At 42.5% G+C, this 19,964-nt stretch overlaps 1 protein-coding gene across 5 annotated transcripts in view; it reads right to left on the bottom strand.

Moving 5' to 3' along the window:
- Positions 1-19,964, bottom strand: part of NEK7 (NIMA related kinase 7) — a 121,167-nt gene that overhangs the window by 4,441 nt on the left and 96,762 nt on the right. For all 5 annotated transcript variants that reach the window (XM_056523468.1, XM_056523465.1, XM_056523467.1 and 2 more), the window contains one exon: positions 897-1,010. In XM_056523468.1, the coding sequence (XP_056379443.1) occupies positions 897-1,010 (114 nt within the window). The remainder of the gene's footprint in view (positions 1-896; positions 1,011-19,964) is intronic.

Raw genomic sequence — 19,964 nt, 5'->3', positions numbered from 1 at the left:
TTGTCCTCAGTGCAAAGAGCCCTGCTTGTCCTCAGTGTACAGAGCCCTGCTTGTCCTCAGTGTACAGAGGCCTGCTTGTCCTCAGTGTACAGAGGCCTGCTTGTCCACCCTCACTTCCTGATTTTGGTCTCCCCATAGAGACACACAGACAATAGCTGCAGGGACAAAAAAAGATACATTTTTAACCAATGTATATTACAATTATACATATAATTGAATTATCTACATCATATAAAAAGGTCTTGTTGACAACAGGTACACTTTAAGAGATTTCCCAGTGAGAATATTCAGTCTATAAACAACTAATTCTCATTGAAAACTATAGATTTGTTCATATGTATTGTACTGCTGGGAATACACAAAATATAGGAATCTCAAAACAACGCACTTTCCATTAATTAATTTGCTGAGGATACTGGCGGACAGACATTCTGCATTGCATACCAAGGGGGTGTCCACCAGCACTTTCTGCTGGGGACCCCGCGATCTTCGGGCCGGCAGCGGCGGCGGCGGGAACACAGAAGCTTGAAGCTTCCGTGTTCGTGACGTCATGCCACATGTGACGTCATGCTAGTACGAAGCAGTCACACCTCCTCCCATAGATGTTAGGGCGTAGCGGCTGTGGTCGCCAGTCATCCAGAACGGAGTGGCGTTCGCTCTGTGCACCGGATGTCTGGGGTGCCAAAGCGGAGATCCCGGTGAGTCCCTCACGATTAGACATCCTAACCCCTAACCTTTGGATAGGAAATAAGATGTTTTCCGGCAGAGAACCCCTTTAACATGGCAGCAGACAGGCTGGACAGTTGTCTTTGATTATAAAGCATTTACAATAAAAGTTTAAAAGCAAAACAATAAAACAAACAAACACATAAAAACATAGAATTCCTTTGCCGTACCTCCTCAGAATAGTGGTCAGATGGCAGCGGGGGATAGTCGCACTGCTCTATCTTCTTACACAAGGAGTACAGGTTCATTTTGTCTCCATAGAAAGGACTCTGCAGCGCCGCCATCTATAACAAAATACAAGATTGTGCGTCATTACATATTCAATAAGAAAAATACAAATATAATAGAAAGCACAAATACAAAATGCTATGATGTTTTAGTGAATTTGTTTCCTCTTGCAGTAGTCCCGCAGTGTTGTGCTGCCATCACTATTGTCATTTGTTGATTTAGCTAATAGTTTCTATGTATCTAGATCCCCCATTGAAGATAAAAAACAAAATATCAAAACATAAAAAAAATTTAATAACTACAATAATCCCTATAAACTTTATGGCATAAGCTTTCAGGTATGTACATGAGGAGTAACCCTATTCCTGGACATTATACAACTTGCATATAGTATTATTCACCTGTTCTCCTCTCTTTTGGCTCCATGTCTCAATTTTCAGTTGTCCCTAAGCTTGTGGATATAAACTGGCTGCTATGATGTCTTCATACACACAGAAGAGGGGACCCTGCTGCCTAATATCGCTATAGCACACCCTCAGAAGCAGCAGCATGGAGGACATTATAGAAAAGTAATGAGCAGTGAAAGCTAAAAATCCAGCACTGGGGTAAGATCTAGCTGTTGAAGTCTCTACACAGTTTCATCTGCTTGTGGCTCTCTCCAGCTATACCCCTTCCATCCCTTACCACAGACTTCTATGAGCAGCTGTAATCTGATCCCTCAAGTGAGACAATAGCCTATTTCGAAAGAAGGAGTTGCATGGATTTTTCAAGAATGTAGAGCTGTGACTCCAGCCCTGGGATGAGATATAACACTTGGAAAGTTATCAGTGGTGTCCCTGAGTCTCTCGCTCTCCCTGCAGCTCCTTCCTCCTTTTACTTAGACTTCTATACAACTGTAACCTGATCTCTCAATAAGCCGATCTGTCAGGAGACAGATTTGCTCATTTTCTTTTTTTCTTTTTTAGAGACTGACTAGTTTAGGAGAGGGCAGAGTCTAATAAGTAAAGACAGAGGTATGTTTCTCTGATAAGATTAAAAGAGTGTCATACATTTACTTGTATCATTGATTAACACAAAATTGGTTTAAATGACAGTGGCCACTTAAAGAGGTACTCCGGTGCACCAGAGTTAAAGTTTTTTAAATTATTATTTTTTTTTTTGTAAATCAGGTAAGTTTATTATTTACATTTAGCAAATTCTACAAACCAATAAAAAACAAAACAAATAACAGGCCTCAGAACTACAGAATTAGGAAGCAATGTACCCAGGAAGACCAATGGGAAAGAAACAGCAGCTCAGAAGGGCTGCAGTAAACTATGACCATTGCAATGGGTGCAGCCCTCAATAAGGACTAGAGCACCTAAGGCAATGTTTCCAGAGCAGGATGCTTCCAGCTGTTCCAAAACTACAACTCCAGCCTTTTGGCTGTCCGGGCATGCTGGGAATTGAAGCTTTAGGCACAATGGTTGGAAAACATTGACTTAAAAAGGTTTACAAAACGTGTTCCCTCCCTACACCCAAAACAAGATCACAATGCCGATTGGTCGACAGCTAACCCCCCCCAGGCTTTGCTATCCTTTTACTTTGAGTATGCCTCAAAATACATTAAACTGAACTGCACTGAATTCAATGAGAGAACATCTGACAGTTTACATGTACTTACATTTTATCATGGATTTTGAAGTTATTCAAGCATATGAGAATTTGCAAGCAAAGACCTGATTTGCATAAATCTGCCCCAAAATATATTTAATACTACTACTAGTACAGTAGAATCTCCCAATAGCGGACACTCACGAGGAATAAAAGTGTCCACTATTGAGGGATATCCCTTATTGGAAAAAAGAGAAAAAAAAGAGTGTAGTTACCTAAAAACGGGATAAAATGCAATATTACAGAAGAATCTCCCAAGTGTCTTTTAAACTCCCTTTATCCCCCCGCCCCCCCCGTATAATTTCCTTCCCCTTTTATACCCTGCTCCATCTTATTAAACCGTGCACTGTGCCAAATTATCCCCCCCATACCCCCTGTGCCAAATCACAGCTGTGTGGGCAGCGGGGAGGCCCCTTACTGGGGTATTGGCTGTACCCCCTGACTATGGCACTGTGTAGAAGGTAGGGCCGGCACATAAGCCTGGTTTTCCCCTACTGGGAGTGTTTTGTCCCCTATTGGGTGTTTACGCGCCCACTATTGGGAGTGTCCCCTATTCGGAGGGTGCAAATACATTAAGTCTTATGGGATTCTACGAGGGAATTAAAAACTGTCTGCTATTGAGAGGTGTCCTCTATTTGGAGGTGCCCACCATTGGGAGGTGTCCGCTAAGGGAGATTTTACTGTACTACTACTACCACTGATACTACTACTAATAATAATGATTATAATTAATGTTAACATTATTATTAATGGTAACATGATTATATAACGAATAATAAATGAATAAATAAATAGTCCTTAAAAAAAGAACTGCATTTTTTGTGCTATTTTAGGCAATATTCACACGGTAGAAAATGGGCGGAATGTCTGCCCATAAAATATGGGCAGAAATTCCGCACACTTGAATGTTGCGCAGGTTGCCAGGACTGCTTGGAAAAGTGCCATATCATAGACGGCAATACATTTCCGAGTGGAATCTGCAGAACGAATAGACATGTCTATTCTTGCTGCGGAGGCCGGAAATGGAATTGCAGTGGAAATTCTGCCGTGTGCACAGTGCAGCAGAATTCAACTGAAATCACCGGGACTTTGTTGCAGTGGAATTTCCTAGCCGAATATTCCTGCGGAATTCTGCTTGGAAATTCCGCCGTGTGAACATAGTCTTATTTTGCTTTTTTCTGGATTGCTAAGGGAACATTGGAGTCAGGCCTCTTGGAGCTGGTACTTACTTAGGCTGGGTTCACACTACGTTTTCTCCCATACGGGAGCGCATACGGCAGGGGGGAGCTAAAAGCTCGCGCTCCCGTATGTCACCGTATGCGCTCCCGTATGTCATTCATTTCAATGAGCCGACCGGAGTGAAACGTTCGGTCCGGTCGGCTCATTTTTGCGCCGTTTGAAACTAAATAAACTGAATAAATGAACTAAATAAATAGCTAACTAAATAATTTAATGAATGAAAAAAGGTTGTAGGTCGAAGAATGTGGTGACACAAAAGCAAATGTTGTTAAAGCGATGAAGAGGAGGAGGCTGTCATTAGGAAGAGAAAGTTATATGAAATTTGGGAAGAATTTAGTATTTGAAAGGGAAAAAAGTAAAACAAACAAAAAAATTTTTTTTTTTTTATCCCATCTGCGCTCAGGTTCTTACTGAAATCGCATCCGCGTAGTTAAAAGATTAATAGGCAAATGATTTGAAAAGTAAAGCCTGTCTGTAGTGGATAGATGAAGGAGTTCAGGAAGGCATTAACGTATCGGCGTCGCAGAGGAGCGGACTGCGCTATCCTTATACATAGTAGACAATTATATTACTCAGGGGATAGAGAACTGTCCCGGGGAGACACGTATAAGCAGTAAGTGCTAAGTGCCAAGAACAAAACGCCATATTTAACAAAGTGTTACAAATGTCTTAATGGGATTTATAAAGTGTCTTACATGCTTTATACTGGAGATTACACATTACATTCTTTAGTTCCTGATGCCTTGTAACACATTACAGTTGGCAACGTAAAGGCGTTTCACTGCGCTCAGATTAAGATTACAAGGCGGCATGTGTCACAATTTAACATACCAAATCTAAAGCCGGAAGAACTCAAGAGAAGAAAAAGTCATTTAAACATTAAAGAAAAACATAGAAGAAGATAGCAATGTCAATGGGCATATGGAAATGTTGGGAGAAGAGTATCCTGTGTGTCATATATTCCTTTATGTGACAATCCCAGCAGAATCTAAGGCAGATCTCTAGAGCCAAGTAACATCTATGTAATGTAGGGGGCCTGAAAACTTAAAAGGAAATTCCATCTTACAAAACGTTTAAATCTAAATAAAAAGTCAAGCACCTTTTGATTTTTGTATGATTTTCACATTATTTTTTGTCCTGTTCCCTCTATCTCATATCATACTATCTATCTCATATCTAGCTATCTATCTCATATCATACTATCTATCTCATATCATACTATCTATCTCATATCATACTATCTATCTATCTCATATCTATCTCATATCATACTATCTATCTCATATCTATCTCATATCTATCTCATATCATACTATCTATCTCAAATCTATCTCATATCATACTATCTATCTCATATCTATCTCAGATAGATAGATGGAAAGATAAGAGATAGATAGAAAGATATGAGATAGATATACCTATCTATCCAATATCTATCCCATATCCATCTACCATATATACTCGAGTATAAGCCTAGTTTTTCAGCACGATTTTTTGTGCTGAAAACGCCCCCCCTCGGCTTATATTCGAGTGAACTCTCCGCCTGTCAATCCCTTCTCAGTGGTCTTCAACCTGCGGATCTCCAGATGTTGCAAAACTACAGCTCCCAGCATGCCCGGACAGCCATCGGCATGCTGGGAGTTGTAGTTTTGAAACATCTGGAGGTCCGCAGGTTGTAGACCACTACGGCCTTCGTCATCATCCAGACCCCCCCCTTTAGTTTTCTACTCGCCTCCCCACGGTGGGAAGGAAGGGTGAACTGGTCTGTGACATCCCTGCGCATGAACGTCCCTGTGCGTCGTCGTCAAGGCAACGTCACTAGTCCGGGGCCGGCCCGGAGCGGAGAAGAGGACAGCCCGGAATGACTAACCCTCCCCACCGGATTGTCCCTGCAGCATAGATGGCCCGGACCAGCTCACCCTTCCTTCCCACCGAGGGGAGGTGAGTAGAAAACTAAAGGGGGGTCTGGATGATGATTAAGGCAGCAGTGGTCTTCAACCTGCGGACTTCCAGAGGTTTCAAAACTACAACTCCCAGCATGCCCGGACAGCCATCGGCTGTCCGGGCATGCTGGGAGTTGTAGTTTTGCTACATCTGGAGGTCCGCAGATGTTGAAGACCACTGATGAAGGGATTAACAGGGGATGATGTATTTCCCACCCTAGGCTTATAGTCGAGTCAATAACTTTTCCTGGGTTTTTGGGTTGAAATTAGGGGTCTCGGCTTATATTCGGGTCTGCTTATACTCGAGTATATACGGTATCTATCCCATATCTATCTATCTATCCATCCCATATCTATCTATCTATCTATCTCTTATCTCTCTCTCATCTCTCTCTCTTATCTATCCCATATCTATCTATCTATCTATCCCATATCTCTATCTTATCTCTCTCTGATCTATCTATCTATCCCATATCTATCTATCTATCTAGAATTGGAAAAATGTTGCAGCACTCCCAGATGAATTCAAACAAACAAGTAGCTTTATTCCATCAAGCAACGTTTTGGCTGCCCATGCAGTCATTATCAAGCATAGAGTATTGTGACCCACAGGAAATATATATGTGCAAACACATCAAGTGAATAATAAGCAATCATTAGCAAAAAACAAGTATAAAAATACATAAATATGATACATAGGGTAAAAGTTGTGATCCATATGGATACGGGACTGTCTTCCTCACACATCAATTGACAGACAAAGGTGCATATAACTTATACAGTGAATATAATACATCATAATTATATTATATTATATTATTATAAGGATAAGTGAAATCAAAGTCAGAGGCGGGGTTCAGGACCGGAGAATGATGTCAACAAACGAGTTGCTAAGTGTGTGTATCGTGAGCAGCGCCAAATTAGCATGTATCGGTGTTACGGTAGCACAAACCAGATTTCACACCACAAAAAAAATTATTTCATTCTATTGATTTAAGATCTAGTTCTTACCAAAAACTACTTTGTCTTTAATGATACATTCTATCTGCAACTGTCCAGGACAGCTATAGGGACGTTCGTGGCGCCCACGTACACGAATATGTACGTGGCATCACTTGAGGGAACGCGCGTCTATGTGTCCCACCACTTCAGCCACGTGTGGCATGGTGGAGATACATAGACGACGTGTTCTTCATTTGGTCCGGGAGAGAGGCAGCTCTCATGGAGTTTCAGTCTTTTCTTAACACCATTAATACCAACATCCAATTTACTCTTACTTGGTCCAGAGACCGTGTACAGTTCCTTGACCTCTATTTCCCATAAAAACGGACATTTCACTTCCAATCTCTACATTAAACCAACCCATTGCAATTCTATTTTGTATTTCAAGAGCCACCATCCTTGCTCATTGGTACGTTCATTGCCCCTCAGCCAAATGATGAGGGCTCGACGCATCATTAGCGACGCTACAAGTGTAGAACCTGCCTTGGATAAAATGCTGAACAATTTTGTGCAGCGTGGATATCCAAGAAAACTGGTACAAGAGTGTAAGACCAAAATCCTCGGTATGAACAGGAGACCTTTACTTGAAACAAACGCATTTATTTCGTATTGCTTTTGTTTCTACGTATAATGATAAATCCTCCTTGATCTCGAGAGCCATCATCAAACATTGGAATATTTTGAGACACAATTTCCCCAATATTCCAGAGTTTCAAATGTGCCCATTGATGTCATACCAGCGACCCTCTAATCTACATGACAGTTTGGTGAAAACGGATGTTTCCACCATGATACACAAAATGAAGAAATACATCACAGTACAGAACAAGGGTTCATTCCCTTGTTGTAGCTGCATTAACTGAGAACTAAGAAAACTAAATGCATTTACAGATCAACAATGAATATAAAATATATATTTTTAATTATATATGATGTAAAAAAAATATGTAAATTTTTTTTTGGGGGGTTTTGGAAAAATATGTGTGTAAGTGTAAAACTAAAATGTAGAATGGATTAACACAATGACAACACAGCATCTATCCAGAACCCGTGTGTCACAGGTGAATCCACCTATAGAAATTTTTATTAAAGGAGAACTCCAGAGTATAAAAATTGTCGCCCATATTGCCGGCAGTAAAAAAAATAAAGATGTACATACCTTCCTCTGCTCCCCCGGGGCCTCCGGTAACCGGCTCCGGTCTCCACCGCGATCCACTTCCTGGTTGCCGGTGGTCAGAGAATCATACTGTGCTCAGCCAATCACCAGCCGCAGCGAAGTCCGACTCGGCCGGCGATAGGGGCAGAAATTCTGTAGTGTGAATATGTCAATAAGAAATCCCCACGAGAGTGTTCGCAAAGTTTTCTCAGGAATATGATCTATTATAATATATTGAAGAGCGGAGATTTTGTATAAATTCAGCCTTCACATTTTATACGGGCAGGAATCACGCTGGTAGTGCAACCACTTCTGTTGCTATGCGACCGTTTTCTATATTAGACATAGGAGGAAATGGGTTTTCTAGACTTCGCCAGTCAAACTAGTTGTCAGTAGCCGACATAGTCATATAGGGTGAAGTGAATGAAGTGGGATGTGTGATGTGGATGACATAAGTGTGTCTGAACGAAAAGCCCTGGGATAAGGCTGAATTTAATGGAAAGTTAATATTTTCATATTAAATCATGTTTTGCATTACACACACGTATATGTATATAGTTTTTACTATACTTTTCGTACATAAAACCATATTAGACCAGGACCTGACTTTCTTAGAGCCCGTGTCAAAAACTATCATGTTGCATACAATTCAACTTCTCTACCTAAAGCAGTGGTTCTCAACCTTTTTGGCGACTGTACCCCCAAAGGCTGAAAGTATGTCCGCGGGTACCCCCTTGCGCGAGGGGTACCCGCGGACAAAAGGCGTGTTCTTACCTTTATACAAATGCATCCCCCCTCCATCTTAATCCCTTTGTGCTATTATTCCCCCTCCATCTTTATCCCCTTGTGTTATTATCCCCCTCCATCTTTATCCCCTTGTCGCATTATCCCCCTGTGTTATTATTCCCCCTCCATCTTTATCCCCTTGTCCCATTATTCCCCCCTCCATCTTAATCCCCTTGTGTTATTATTCCTCCTCCATCTTTATCCCCTTGTCCCATTATTCCTCCCTCCATCTTTATCCCCTTGTCCCATTATTCCCCCCTCCATCTTTATCCCCTTGTGTTATTATTCCCCCCTCCATCTTTATCCCCTTGTGTTATTATTCCCTCCTCCATCTTAATCCCCTTGTGTTATTATCCCCCCTCCATCTTTATCCCCTTGTCCCATTGTTTCCCCTCCATCTTTATCCCCTTGTGCCAATATCCCCCTCCATCTTTATCCCATTGTGTTATTATTCCCCCTCCATCTTTATCCCCTTGTGTTATTATTCCCCCTCCATCTTAATCCCCTTGTCCCATTATTACCCCCTCCATCTTTATCCCCTAGTCCCATTATTCCCCCCCTCCATCTTAATCCCCTTGTGTTATTATCCCCCCTCCATCTTTATCCCCTTGTCCCATTATTCCCCCCTCCATCTTAATCCCCTTGTGTTATTATCCCCCCTCCATCTTTATCCCCTTGTCCCATTATTCCCCCCTTCATCTTAATCCCCTTGTGTTATTATTCCTCCTCCATCTTTATCCCCTTGTCCCATTATTCCTCCCTCCATCTTTATCCCCTTGTCCCATTATTCTCCCCTCCATCTTTATCCCCTTGTCCCATTATTCCCCCCTCCATCTTAATCCCCTTGTGTTATTATTCCTCCTCCATCTTTATCCCCTTGTCCCATTATTCCCCCCTCCATCTTTATCCCATTGTGTTATTATTCCTCCTCCATCTTTATCCCCTTGTGTTATTATTCCTCCTCCATCTTTATCCCCTTGTGTTATTATTCCTCCTCCATCTTTATCCCCTTGTGTTATTATTCTTCCTCCATCTTTATCCCCTTGTCCCATTATTTCCCCTCCATCTTTATCCCCTTGTGCCAATATCCCCCCTCCATCTTAATCCCCTTGTGTTATTATCCCCCCTCCATCTTTATCCCCTTGTCCCATTATTCCCCCCTCCATCTTAATCCCCTTGTGTTATTATTCCTCCTCCATCTTTATCCCCTTGTCCCATTATTCCCCCCTCCATCTTTATCCCCTTGTGTTATTATTCCCCCCTCCATCTTTATCCCCTTGTGTTATTATTCTTCCTCCATCTTTATCCCCTTGTCCCATTATTTCCCCTCCATCTTTATCCCCTTGTGCCAATATCCCCCCTCCATCTTAATCCCCTTGTGTTATTATCCCCCCTCCATCTTTACCCCCTTGTGTTATTATTCCCCCCTCCATCTTTATCCCCTTGTGTTATTATTCTTCCTCCATCTTTATCCCCTTGTCCCATTATTTCCCCTCCATCTTTATCCCCTTGTGCTAATATCCCCCCTCCATCTTAATCCCCTTGTGTTATTATCCCCCCTCCATCTTTATCCCCTTGTCCCATTATTCCCCCCTCCATCTTAATCCCTTTGTGTTATTATTCCTCCTCCATCTTTATCCCCTTGTCCCATTATTTCCCCCTCCATCTTTATCCCCTTGTCCCATTATTCCCCCCTCCATCTTTATCCCCTTGTCCCATTATTCCCCCCTCCATCTTTATCCCCTTGTCCCATTATTCCCCCCTCCATCTTTATCCCCTTGTCCCATTATTCCCCCCTCCATCTTTATCCCCTTGTCCCATTATTCCCCCTCCATCTTTATCCCCTTGTCCCATTATTCCCCCCTCCATCTTTATCCCCTTATCCCATTATTCCTCCTCCATCTTAATCCCCTTGTCCCATTATTCCCTCCTCCATCTTTATCCCTCTGAACCATTATTCCCCCCGCCATCGTAATCCCCTTGTGCTATTATTCCCCCTCCATCTTTATCCCCTTGTGCCATTATTATCCAATATGCAAAAGGAGATCAGAGGGAGGGGTAATAATGGCACAGGGGGGTTAAAATGGAGGGGGAATAATAGCCCAAGGGGATTAAGATGGAGGATGAATAATAGCCCAAGGGGATTAAGATGGAGGATGAATAATAGCCCAAGGGGATTAAGATGAAGGAGAGATTAAGATGGATTAAGGTGAATGGGGAGAAATAAAGCACAAGTCATTACATTTTAATGCCTTGTGCTTTATTACTCCCCATCCCCCCTCCGCCATTATCCCTCTCCCCCTCCATCTTAATGCCTTGTGCTCTGTCCCATACATGCCCCCCCCCCCTCTGTCCCATACAGTCCCACTCCGTTCCATACAGTTGTTTTTAACTTTTTGTTTCTATCCTGCGGTCCCCTGTGGCCTGTCCTTAGATGCAGTGCACCCCGTTCGGCGGGGCCGTACTGACGTGTGACGTCCTCCTGCACTGAGCGACAAGTCCGCACAACGTCAGGGGAGGTCACACGTCTCCCCGGCAACCACACAGCTCACTCACAGTAGCCGCAGCTCGTGCCGCAGCTACTGTACAGTGAGCTGCCGCGGCCGTTCTCCGCTATGCGCTGTCAAATACTGGTCAATGCATGGCCAGTATTTGACAGCGCTTTCACGTGCCACCTGACAGCCCCTGGCGTACCCCTAGGGGTACGTGTACCCCAGGTTGAGAACCCAGGACCTAAAGTATACACCGTGCGCTGTCCAGGCATGTTGAGAGTTGTAGTTTTGCAACAGCTGTAGGCACACTGGTTGGAAAACCCTGCGGTACACAATTCTCTACGGAAGTGCAGAACTGCCCTATTTAGGCTGGAGCTTTGAACTCCAACTATTTTAGATTTGACCCCTGTTTGCTTGGTGTATTGTTTTCACAGTTGCTCAAAATTTATCAAAAAGGCGCACAGGACTTGATAAATTTTGTGCAATTATAGAAACCAGTGGGCTGCAGAGATTAGTTTAAAGGGGTACTCCGGTGGAAAACTTTTTTTTTAAATCAACTGGTGCCAGAAAGTTAATCAGATTTCTAAATACTTCTATTAAAAAATCTTTATCTGTCCAGTACTTATAAGCAGCTGTATGCTACAGAGGAAATTCTTTTCTTTTTGAATTTATGTTTTGTCTTGACCACAGTGCTCTCTGCTGACACCTCTGTCTGTGTCAGGAACTGTCCAGAGCAGGAGAAAATCCCCATAGCAAACCTATGCTGCTCTGGACAGTTCCTGACACAGACAGAGGTGTCAGTAGAGAGAACTGTGGACAAGACTAAAAAAATTCAAAAAAGAAAAGAATTTCCTCTGTAGCATACAGCCGCTAAAAAGTACTGGAATGGTAAAGATTTTTTAATAGAAGTAATTAAAAAATCTGTTTAGTTTTCTGGCAACAGCAAAAAAATGTTTTCCAGTGGAGTACCCCTTTAAGTTTTGTGGTCTGGCATCTAACAGTTTTGTAAGTGTCCTATTATGGGGTGTTTGCACAAAAAAAAAAAACAACAACTCTGAATTTAATTTGCGCAAACAATAAATACAGTTCCACTGCAAAAAAAAGTGTTGCGCGGTAGACAACTTTGAAAGATGTTCTACTGAAAATTGGGAAGAAAATGCAATTGCGCAAAATTTGCAGGGGCATTTAGAACATTGAAGTGGTGTAAAGCCAATGATAAATATCCCCCATTGAGTTTTCAATATATATATGATTGATAATGGCTAGGTGAGCTAGCCGAAACGTCGCCATCTTCACGTTTGTGTGAATAAAGACCACTTTTTTTGCAACAAATGGGAGTGCGGTTGCCGTTCGTTTTCTATATATATATATGCAAATAGATGCAGTGACATGAGAAAGCCAGTGTGAGACTGGTGAAATGTAGTCTTTTGCACATTATGGAATAAATCTACCACTTTTTACTCCAACTACGTGGTGTGCTGCATCTATTTGCATATTTGGATTGTGGAGCCAGTGGACCGAGGTTCCGGATATGTGGGCACCCCTATCTATGTTTTCAATATTGCTGGATGTGCTGATTTTAAATTATATATATATATGTCTATATATATATATGTCTATATATATATATATATATATATATATATATATATATATATATATATATATATATATATATATAAAAAATATACTACCCTTTAGAAGGTGGAGGTGCTGTTCAATGGCCATACAAATCATCTGAAGCCTTGATTAGAGATGAGCGAACTTACAGTAAATTCGATTCGTCACGAACTTCTCGGCTCGGCAGTTGATGGCTTTTCCTGCATAAATTAGTTCAGCCTTCAGGTGCTCCGGTGGGCTGGAAAAGGTGGATACAGTCCTAGGAAAGAGTCTTCTAGGACTGTATCCACCTTTTCCAGCCCACGGGAGCACCTGAAAGCTGAACTAATTTATGCAGGAAAAGTCATCAAATGCCGAGCCGAGAAGTTCGTGACGGATCGAATTTACTGTAAGTTCGCTCATCTCTAGCCTTGATGGTAAATCCTTTTATTCTTTACAAATAAAGTTGGCCACAGACTTCAGATCTATGTTGTCAGATGCTCACTCGGCTGGCAGCCATCTAGTTCTACACTTGCAGAGAGGAAAGAAGAGAGGAATAAGCTAAAATGTTGAAATCAAACTGCCCGATCCTTCTTTAGCCCCAACATCATTTGTCTGAAAAGAGTCAGGAAGCCCCCACACGCCTAAGATGGTTGGCTGGTTCTGCCAGAATCGGTAAGGTCAGGCAGCATACACTGTTTATAAAATGTGTGCGACTACCTTCAAGCTTCTGCTTGACTCATCTGGTGAACAAAAGGGATCGGACATTTGCCTAACTCAAACATGCCTGATCCTTCTCTGTTGGAAGAGTTGTGACAACCTCATACACATTATATGGTTGGCTGGTCCTGCTGAAATCGGCCAGTCCATGTAACATTTGTAGGGTTAGCTTTTGCCTATACTAGACTCCTCTGGCATCAGCTTGTTAAGAAAACCGCTTTTCTACCCTCCAACATTATCTATAGAAAGTCGGGAGTCCCCCATACCCACTAGATGGTTGGCTGGTCAACTAATACAAATAACTTTAGCCTCCATTAGACAACGCTGGTATCCAAACTTCTCTTCCAAGAACAAAAGATTTGGATATATTAAATCCAGTTGCCTGATCCTTCTCTCCTTTGACATCATCTACTGGAAATAATTCAGGACATCCCCATACACTTAAGATGGTCGGCCGATCCTGACAGAAATCGATCAGCACATATATAATGTGTATAGATGCCTTAAAGGGGTACTCCGATAGAAAACACATTTTTTCAAATCAACTGGCGCCAGAAAGTTAAATAGATTTGTAAATTACGTCTAGTTAAAAATCTTCCAGTACTTATCAGCTGCTATATGCTACAGAGGAAGTTGTATTTCCTTCTGGAGTTCTTTTCTGTTTGACCACAGTGCTCTCTCTGCTGACACCTCTGTCCATGTCAGGAACTGCCAAGAAGGAATGAAAGGAAAAAAAGACCGAGAACAGCGCCTCGTGTATTACCCTTTATAATTGGGAAAAATTATGTGGGTAACCACGGGTCTTATAGGTGGCTGCTCACCAAAAGAAATAGAAAGTAGTGCATATCACCCCCTAATGTGGTATTCACTGATGTCCAAGGAGCTGCTGAGCCGGAGGTCGCAGGAAACAAGTAGGCACTTTTCCTGAAGCAATCATCAAGGAGAGAGGCCAAAAGACCTGTGTAGTCCATGCGCTGCCAGCTTGGTCATCAGATGGTGGAATAAGGCCAACTATACCTTGAATTATTAGGAACGGTTGTTTATTTGTATAAAGAGAATAAAAATGACAGATTACGCGTTTCGAGGGGGGATCCTCTCTTCCTCAGATCAGGTATACAGGCACAGTGAGAGATATGCATATTTAAACACAAAAAAGGCGCAAAAAACATAAGGGGCGTGGCCCAGATGTGTGGTGTCACAGATGTTAGAGAAACAAGTTCATAAAATACAAAGCATAATAGCAAAAAAAGTACTATTATACATTTAGCAACATATTGGGACATATATGCATCACAAGTATTACAGAAACGTAAAAAAAATGTGGGAACAGAGGTACTAGTATAGTTCAGGAATTCTGCTGTCCGTAGTGGAGGATTGCCGGCTTCTGCGTCGGCGCAAGCGTCGCTAAGGACGCATCCGGGCATGCTGGGTGTTGTAGTTTTGCAACATCTGGAGGTCCTCAGGTTGTAGACCACTGTCCTATACTTTACATTGCACGGATCCCTCAACATGCGATGGTTTCAACAAACGATGGTCCATTTGGAACGGATTACCATCGTATGTTGAGGGACCACTGTGTATTATATATATATATATATATATATATATATATATATATATATACACATACACACACACACACACACATATATATATTCTCTCTCTCTCTATATATATATATATATATATATATATATATATATATATATATTATATAATCTATATAATATGTACATATAAAAGGTGCAAAAACAACACGCACAAAACATATAGTAAATATTAACTGGATAGATTTACCTTTTTATCTATATAGATTTATCTATCCAGTTAATATTTACTATATGCTTTGTGCGTGTTGTCTGGGCCACACACCCTTATATTTTTGGCACCTTTTTTGCATTTAAATATGCATCTGTCTCCCTGTGCCTGTATACCTGATCTGAGGAAGAGGGAATCCCCCCTCGAAGCAAGTCATATGACCTTTTTATTACTTTTATACAAATAAACAACCGTTTCTAATAACTCAAGGTATATTTGGCCTTATTCAACCGTCTGATGACCAAGCTGGCAGCGCATGGACTACACAGGTCTTCTTGCCTCCCTTCTTGAGGAAATAATCGGAGCAGGATAGGTTTGCTATGGGGATTTGCTTGTACTCTGGACAGTTCCTGATATGGACAGAGGTGTCAGCAGAGAGCAGTGGTCAAACAGAAAAGAACTCCAGAAAGAAAAACAACTTCCTGTGGAGCATACAGCATCTGGAAGGATGGAGATTTTAAAATAGAAGTAATTTACAAATCTGTTTAACTTTCTTGCACCAGTTGAAAAAAAAAAATTTTTCCACCGGAGCCCCCCTTTAAGTGCCTGCTATACTTCTTAGCACCAGCTTATCTTCCCTGACAACAAGAGAATCAAACAGGTTATAAAATCAAGATGCCCGACCCTACTCTCCCCCCGACATCTGCAATCAGAGGAGCACAAGTCAGGAGGTTCCATACACATCAGATGGTTGGCTGGTGTAAGGCTAGCTTTAGTCTCTGCTAGTTTTCTTTGGGATCCAGCTTAAACCCACTGAGAACAAAAGGAACGGACAAAGAGGAAATCTAGTGGCCCGATTCTTCTCTCCTCCAACATTTATCAGAAAAAAGTTGGGACATCCCCATACACATTAGATGGCCAGTCGGTCCTGTCAAAATCGATCAGCACATATAATACTTATAGCTTTAGCCTCCGTTACACTTTTCAGGCACCAGCTTATCTTCCCTGAGAACAAAAGGATCAAACATGTTAAAATGGAGTTGCATCTCTCATGGAGAGTCTGGAGGGGTCATGCACATCAGAAGAATGACCGGTTTGGTCCAAATGGAGTTGCCCGACTCTACTTTCCCCCGACTTCTGCCATCAGGTAACAGAGTGTCAGGAGGCGGGTCCTGCCTAAGTCACAGAGTTTGGCGTACACATACATAGAAATGTGCACAGCTAGCTTTATCCTTTGTTAGATTCCTCTGGGATCCAGCTTATCTCTCCTGAGAAAAAAAGGATCAGACAGAATGTGGAATTCCGGATGTCTTTCCCTTCTCTCCTCCGACATCATCTGTCAGAAAGAAGTCGGGACAAACCCCATACATATATTAGATGGTCAGCCATTTCTGTCAAAATTGATCAGCACATAAATAATGTATATAAATAGCCTCTGCTACACTTCTCAGGCATCAGCTTCCCTGAGAGCAAAAGGGAAAAGTGTTAAAATGGAGTTGCCCGTCCCATTTCTCCCCCAACATCAGATGAGAGAGAGAGAGAGAGAGAGAGAGAGAGACTGAAGGTTCCATACACCTCTGATGGTCGACCCATTTCTCTCCCTTGGCAACTGTCATCAGAGAAAAGAGTGAGGAGGTTCCATACCCATCAGATGGTTGATCGGTCTGGTCCAAATGGAATTGTCCAACCAGTCTCTCCCCTGACATCTTCTATCAGAGAAAAGAGTCAGGAGGTTCCATACACATCAGATAGTTGACTGATTTGAGCCAAATAGATCTGCCGAACCATTCTCTCCCCAAACGTCTGGCCTCAGACTAGAGTCATTCACATGGCTGACCAGTTTGGTCCAATTTTTACAGTGAGTTTAAATTTAGGAATTTAATAGTTACAGATCGTAAAAAGGGACTTAGAAACCAACTGAAACCTGCCCTCTATAAACAAGTAGAAAATATATATTTTTTGAAGAAAAAAAGGGCTGCATCCTCCTAGCCATATGCTTTAGACACGGCTCTTTCCAAGCACTGTTATTCCCGTAGTCCCACTGCCTAGCAGGGCACTTCTGTCAGCGAACAGGTTAATGTCACACGTTGTAGGTGGGAAGGGAGAAAAAAAAATATAAAAAAAATAATAAAATAACACACAGAACGTCCCCCGGAGGAGCCAACCGCGACTAGTATATTTTCATGCATCTCCTGCTTTGACAGATGAAAAATGTCAACTGTCCTGTTTTTATTTTGAAGCTTTATGCACTATTCATCTGCTTCATTAGTGTATCTTCCCGACTTCTCTCTGACAGCTGCTCTCTCCTCCACCTCCCCCTCCCTCCTCCCCCTCTCCTCTCCCCCTCTTTTTTTTTTTTATTTCTCCTCTCGGCAGCTGAATTTTTCAGGCTAATTTGATCTTGCACACTGAGCCGATCTCGGGGAATGATTGACTTGCTCTCCTGACCTCGCGGCCTGATTAGTATTCCTGGGGTGTCGCGGAAGGACAGGATCCCACTGTCTGTCTTTAAGGCTGGTGGCAGTCTTTCTCCCTCTCTTTTGCTTTCTCTCCCCATGCTGCGCTGAAAAGCCACCAACTTACAACCTTGTCAAGAATCCAGTCGCTGCGCTTAACAATAAGACAAAGGGAAAAAATAGCATGTAATACCTATTTTGGCATGTAAAGGTCTGTGTATTAAAAGCAAATCATCTCCTTATTAGTCGGGCTCATCTTGTTCAGCATATCAATTAAAAAGACAATAAAAAAAAAAAAAGAATTGCCGGAGACTTAATTTAATAGCAATATTAAAAATTACTTTGCAATTCCTTTTTTTATCTGCCACTTGATCCTTATTAATTCCAAAGTATAACAGAATTTTTTTCCCTATCTTAAGGTGTATCGTAATTTGCTTGAGTGCAAAGTGCAATTTTTTGGAAAATGTGACCCGGATTGTAACGTGGATGATAATGCATTATTAAAGTGAGAATTAAAAAAGATCAGGCGCAGCGCTAATATGTTAGAATCTGAGTGAAACAATCACCCCAGTCGCACCGAAGGGCCCCCCGACGCCGGAACCTGGCAATTAATGAAGATTAAAGAAGGCTTAAAAGCCAAGGCGCCTCCGCTGCACGGGTCAATTACACTACAATCGGGAAAATTAAAGATTTCCAGATCTGTAGAGGCAAGCACTTTTATCCGGTGACCGGTCAGTAAATACATAGTCCTACCTGTTTTGCAGTAGCATCTTTTAGATGTTCTCAAGCCAATAAAACATGGATAGGCAGAATAAAAAGCATTGTTCGCCAATTAATTCTCATTGCTCAAAGCCACTTCTGGTGCAAAAAGTTCACAAAGACACTTTTAAAGAGAAATTGTCCCCCTTGAAAATGCTATTTAAATCTATTACCATATTATTAAGGAGTGGTCTCAAAACTGCGGCCCTGCAGATGTTGCAAAACTATGTATGTATTTTGTAAAAATACTCCTGCCCGTATGACCTCCCTACAACACCTGGGCATGCTCCTGATGAGGTGGCGGATGGTCTCCTGAGGGATGCCCTCCCAGATCTGGACTAAAGCATCAACCAACTCCTGGACAGTCTGTGGTGCAACGTGGCGTTGGTGGATGGAGCGAGACATGATGTCCCAGATGTGCTCAATCAGGTTCAGGTCTGGGGAACGGGCGGGCCAGTCCATAGCATCAAAGCCTTCCTCAGGAACTGCTGACACACTCCAGCCACATGAGGTCTAGCATTGTCTTGCATTAGGAGCAACCTAGGGCCAACCGCACCAGCATATGGTTTCACAAGGGGTCTGAGGATTTCATCTCGGTACGTAATGGCAGTCAGGCTACCTCTGGCAAGCATATGGAGGGCTGTGGGGCCCCCCAAAGAAATGCCACTCCACACCATTACTGACCAACCGCCAAACCGGAGGAGGATGGAGGATGTTGCAGACAGCAGAAAGTTCTCCATGGCATCTCCAGACTCCGTCACGTCTGTCACATGTGCTCAGTGTGAACCTGCTTTCATCTGTGAAGAGCACATTGCACCAGTGGTGAATTTGCCAATCTTGATGTTCTCTGGAAAATGCCAAACGTCCTGCACGGTGTTGGGCTGTAAGCACAACTCCCACCTGTGGACGTCGGGGCCTCATACCACCCTCATGGAGTCTGTTTTTGACCGTTTGAGTGGACACATGCACATTTGTGGCCTGCTGGAGGTCATTTTGCAGGGCCTTGGCAGTGCTCCTCCTTGCACAAAGGCAGAGGTAATGGTCCTGCTGCCGGGTTGTTACCCTCCTACGGCCTCCTCTATGTCTCCTGATGTACTGGCCTGTCTCCTGGTAGCACCTCCATGCTCTGGACACTACGCTGACAGACACAGCAAACCACTGCTGTGGTGTGCCATCCTGGATGAGCTGCACTACCTGAGCCACTTGTGTGGGTTGTAGACTCTGTCTCATGCTACCACTAGAGGGAAAGCACCACCAGCAAGTGACCAAAACATCAGCCAGGAAGCATAGGAACTGAGAAGTGGTCTGGGGACCACCTACAGAACCACTCCTTTATTGGGGGTGTCTTGCTAATTGCCTATAATTTCCACCTGTTGTCTGTTCCATTTGCACATCATGTGAAATTGATTGTCAATCAGTGTTCTTCCTGAGTGGACAGTGTGATTTC

The sequence above is a fragment of the Hyla sarda genome, chromosome 6 (genome assembly GCF_029499605.1).
Source record: "Hyla sarda isolate aHylSar1 chromosome 6, aHylSar1.hap1, whole genome shotgun sequence".
Lineage (NCBI taxonomy): Eukaryota > Metazoa > Chordata > Amphibia > Anura > Hylidae > Hyla > Hyla sarda.
The sequence above is the reverse complement of the archived record's forward strand: the minus strand, read 5'-3'. Positions and strand labels throughout refer to the sequence as shown.